This window comes from Lactuca serriola, chromosome 3, assembly GCF_051521515.1.
Source record: "Lactuca serriola cultivar US96UC23 chromosome 3, Lser_US96UC23_V15, whole genome shotgun sequence".
In the NCBI taxonomy this organism is placed as follows: domain Eukaryota; kingdom Viridiplantae; phylum Streptophyta; class Magnoliopsida; order Asterales; family Asteraceae; genus Lactuca; species Lactuca serriola.
Window position 1 is genome coordinate 137,186,959 of NC_136410.1, and position 4,926 is coordinate 137,191,884.

General features: G+C 34.5%; 1 protein-coding gene across 1 annotated transcript; it reads left to right on the forward strand.

Moving 5' to 3' along the window:
- Positions 1–1,474: 1,474 nt before the first annotated feature.
- Positions 1,475–2,665, forward strand: LOC145094678 (uncharacterized). Its single transcript, XM_079032774.1, has 3 exons — positions 1,475–2,118; positions 2,202–2,306; positions 2,389–2,665. Exons 1-3 carry the CDS (start codon positions 1,501–1,503, stop codon positions 2,527–2,529), a joined length of 864 nt encoding a protein of 287 aa, XP_078888900.1. The 5' UTR covers positions 1,475–1,500; the 3' UTR covers positions 2,530–2,665.
- Positions 2,666–4,926: the final 2,261 nt, after the last annotated feature.

The following is a 4,926-nucleotide window of genomic DNA, read 5'->3' on the forward strand; positions in this document are numbered from 1 at the left end:
GAACCCTAGGTAACCACCCGAAGAAAGCCAACGCCGGTCCCAGTCAAGGATATGAGGTAGACAGAGGGAGCCAGTGCATGGAACCCGAGAAGTGTCTTTTCCTCGTTATAGTCGCGCTAATACACCCATAAAATAATACAATTTAGTGAGTTAGTGATTACACTACTCACGCTATGTGTTAGGAAAATCACCTTTTCCCGTCGCAAGTAATACGATCAGATCGAATCTCAAAACCTCGATTGAGGATGTTTAGCCATAAGTCTTCATGAGCCTTCTTTTCTGTGATCTTCGTTCCGAACTCCCCTCAAATATTTCCAAGCCGGAGAGTGAACCTTTCCAGCATAAAGATAATTTAGTAGGAACGACTCCCATCTTATGGCTTTCTGATACTCTTACTCCTACCTTGAATACCCGGACTACATCATAGGGATGTAGGTCGACACTCAGACAACTAATATCCGAGGCACAGGAAAATTTATGCCTATTATAATAAGGATAGATACACCCATGGTTAACCATCGTCTCTCATCAGATTATTTTGGAAGAAGTAATAAGGGTAAATCTGGAAAATGGCTAAGATCTCAGAGAGAGAGAGAGAGAGAGAGAGAGAGAGAGAGAGAGAGAGAGAGAGAGGAATGATTTCATTTGTAGGCATGGGGATATTTTTGTGATACTCTTGTATCGGCTCAAGCCTTGTGGCTATGAGAGAGGGGTTTCCTCTAGGACAATCTCTTTATTGTGTTTAATTTTCAATCTATTTCATCTTGTTTCTTACAATTCTTCTTTGTATTCGTTCAATTTCATTAAACCCTAATTCATGTTCTTCATCAACCTATAACCTTATACAAGTACTATATAAACATTTAAAACCATAGCACATTTTTTTCAAACAACTTGATTATATTAAGAACACGTTAGTTAAACACCAACATAAATACAAAATACAAAACACCAAAAAAAGTTCAACCACAAATCTAAGTCCAACTAAACATTAAATCAAGTGGATAACTTAAAATTAGAAAGTCATCCTAGTTAGTTGATTTTACTAATCCAGAATAAAAAAAATGAGTAACCAATCTATCCCACAAGTCCTTTTTTAAATGAGCTAATTGGAACTAAAAACCATAAAACATGAAACTAACTTATTCACTTAAACTCAACCAAATTTTGAAACGACAAATATACTAAACAACTTTTAAATTATTATAAATCCATGCTTCATATGTAAGAAACTTTTTAGAGAATCTGCAAGGTCGTGTGAGAGTGTAGTGAATAGCACAAAAACATGTAACATCGGTCTTTTATCGGGTCCAAAATAACTTATTCTAGATTCACTAGTCATTTTTATAAAATATAAAATTCTTAGCTATTTTGTGTGATATTCTAAAAAAAACTAGTTGTGTTTCCCATAATTTATCATATATAAGATTTCAAGAACATAACTTTTAATTTAGAAGAGACGGCGTAAATCCCTTGTGCACATTCCAAATTTTCTGGGGCATGATCCGTTCTCATTTCTTATATAATGCCATTTTCTTAAGCCTTATGAACACATTCAAATACACAAATCACAATTCAGAAAAAGATTCAAATATGAGCAGCGATCATCAAGATACTCGTGGCTTCCAGCCACCCTCCGCCACCGTCCAACTCACCGGAAACAACCCCTCTGGCTTCAACACATTACGTCTCCCCCAGACCCCATCCCCAAAGTCACCCGCCGGAAAAACTACCAGCCCAGAATCACGCATTGCCGCCGCTCTTGGCCACGCAATCTTCACTATTCCCTCAACTTCTTTCCAAGATGCAGTGGCAGCCACCACCACCACCACCACCACAACCGCCATCGATAACCACAACCCACTTCGCCGAACCTCCTCCGACACCAGTTCTTCTTTCAATCAAGATCTTTCGACAATCACAACCACCACACCTCCTACTTTGCCGGAGCCAACAAGAAGAATCAACCCACTTCGCCGGACACTTTCCGATCCATTTTCCGAGTATCAACCACCGCAGAAGACCAGGACACAGCCGTCAAGAATCTCCCCATCCCCAAATCCAAGAACAACGCCACCGCCGGAGTCTTCCATCCGAAAACAGAGCCCTATAACTGAGGTTCGTATCTAATTAACTTCTCGAATTACAGTTTCTTGTTCGTGGGTTTCACATAAAACGATTTAAATCATTTCTTGAAACAGAGATTGAGGAAAATGGAAGATATGGTTAGGGAGATTGGACAAACTTGTTGGGATGCTATGAGTCAATCTCAAGAACATGTTGAAGATGAAATTCCCACTGATCGGGTATGAAATCTGATTCGCTATTTGATTAATCGATGTGTGAAGAACATAACATTACGAAATTTTTGATTGATTTACTTTGTAGGCGACGGCGGAGCAAGAGGAATGTATAGGGGTGGATCGGCTGAGCGACGGTGGTTTAAGAATCCGGTTGGATTGTTCATGTGGGAAAGGGTTTGAGCTCTTGCTTAAAGACAATGACTACTGTTTTTACAGATTGACTTAGATTCATTTCATTGTTGTGATTTTGTAATTCGTTTTGTTGATGGAGTAGAGAATAATAATCCATTCATTTGGGGATGTGATTACGATAATTGTAAATGTTGGATTCTAATCTTTTCATTGATTCGATGTATGCAATCGTAAATATAGTGACGAATTGATGATGATCATGATTCTATATTTTGAGAGTTTCTTTGTTTTATTCGGTTTGATTGAAATTATGTTTCTGTCATCAACTTTCGTGTATTTATATGTATGCATGCATGCATGCATGTGTATATGTATATGTATACATACACAAATAAATACATATATATGCTATGCGTATATATGTTCTTATGTCTCCTAATGAGACTTGAACCCATGACCATTCAATTAAGATTGTCCCTTAGTCCCTCCTTTCTGTTAGGCTAAATACCTTTTGGTACGTGCGTATATATGTATGTTAAGGGTTTGTTTGTTTGATGTTATATATTAATTAAACCATCCAAATTGATTGAAATTGAAGTTGAATAAATTGCAAAATGTAAACGTTTGTCGATGTGAATATAGATAATATATTTTTGTGATAATGATTTAAAATGATAATATATTTTTTGATTTGTATACATTTGTTGATTAGTTTTTTGTCCACATTTATATTTTTTAGTTTGTACACATTTAGTCTTTAATGTGTTTGTACATATTTGGTCTTTATGACCGTTTTCTTCAAATTTTGTCCGCAACATCATACGTGAGACAATCAATAATTTTATGTTTTCATACATGGCTTGTTGTTCACTTATATCAGTATCCTAATTCACAAATCAGTCAAATAATGTTGATGCCTTGTGTTCTCCAAGCTATTGATGTCTTCATCTTAAATTTCATCTATGTCCATAGCAGACAACGATATTCTTTATCTTGGAAGTGCAAATTCGAGTTAGGAGGTAGCAATCACAAAGAATGCATACACTGAAATCCATAGCAGAAAGCTTTTCGGGATTTTTGATCTTCCACGGCATGGAAATGGGAATCTGTATTTGGCACAAACATGAAAGTCACTCGGAAATTTGTCTAGTTTCTGGAAGATCTTGAATCTCCTTAATCCGAGTTACGAGTCATTAGATATGGTCAAAACACTAAATAGAGGGGTCAATTTGTCTGATAACATCATTTTTGCGTCTTTTTCAGCTCCATTTCCTTCTTTTGCATCCCAACTCCCATTTTTAACTGTAATTGAATATTTTCAAGCATACTAAGTATCTTAAAATATAACATTTTTACTAAAATATATTAAGAAAATAGTATAAATATATAGTTAAATAAGGTCATATCAGTAGTCGTGGTGGTGGGCGATGGATGAAACAAGAGGAAAGGGGTGGGTGGTTAAATTACTCTTAAGAATAATGTTAATATTAACATAAATTATTCTTAAATAAAAAAGATAAAAGATAATAAAAATGGTATAATAGTCATTGACCAAGAATGCAAGAATTTAAAATCATAAGGACCATCTTCGTCAATAAAGTTAAGGACTGAGAATGCAACTTTTTGTAAAGAAAAGAGACAATTTATTTAATTTTTTCTAGAAAATATAAGTATGATGTTATTATGGATAATAAATTGTAAGTATGATTTTAAATAAGGATTAATGTTACCATAGTGCGTTGAATTTTGGTTTTAATCTTATTTGATCACTAAGTTAAATCTCGTGTAATACACGATTTATGACTTAAGAATAACATAAATAATACATAATAAGTGAGTTCCTATACATGATGATTAAAAGAAAAAACTAAATAAAAATGAGTAACGTTATTCGTTGCTTACTATATTTTCTTTTAATGTTTGGTTTGCTTCTTTTATCTTTCAGGAAGTGTGGTTTATACATTCGATTAGTTTCGAGGAGTTATTTAGATAAGATACTTAGGAAAGTATCTATCTTTGCATTTGAGTATATAATTTATATCTTATTTTTTCTAGGATAAACTACTTCTTCCATACTTTTCCTTTTATACAAATACGATTCTTTTCCTTATCTTTTCATACTTTAATTACTTCCTATGAATTTTCCTCTAGGCAGTGTAATTAGTTAAATAAGGTTGCCGAGAAATGTTACAATGAGTCCCCATAATCGAGATATATGACTTGATATTTCCCTGCTGTGAGGCTTCATCGGACATCGTGAAAAAGACTATAAAGTTATGTCTGTCGGGGTTGTAGCTAGCAACCGCAGGATGAAGTGTCAATCTCATATAGATCTACACATACATTTAATGTTGACTTAAGATTAACGATTATAGGTTCGAAGTAGCCAAAAACTAATCAAGTATGGATGAATAATATATCTCATTTAACCCATGCTTTGTTAAACCTTCAAAATATGATTATTTATTCGTGTTATTCTTCCCTTTAGTTT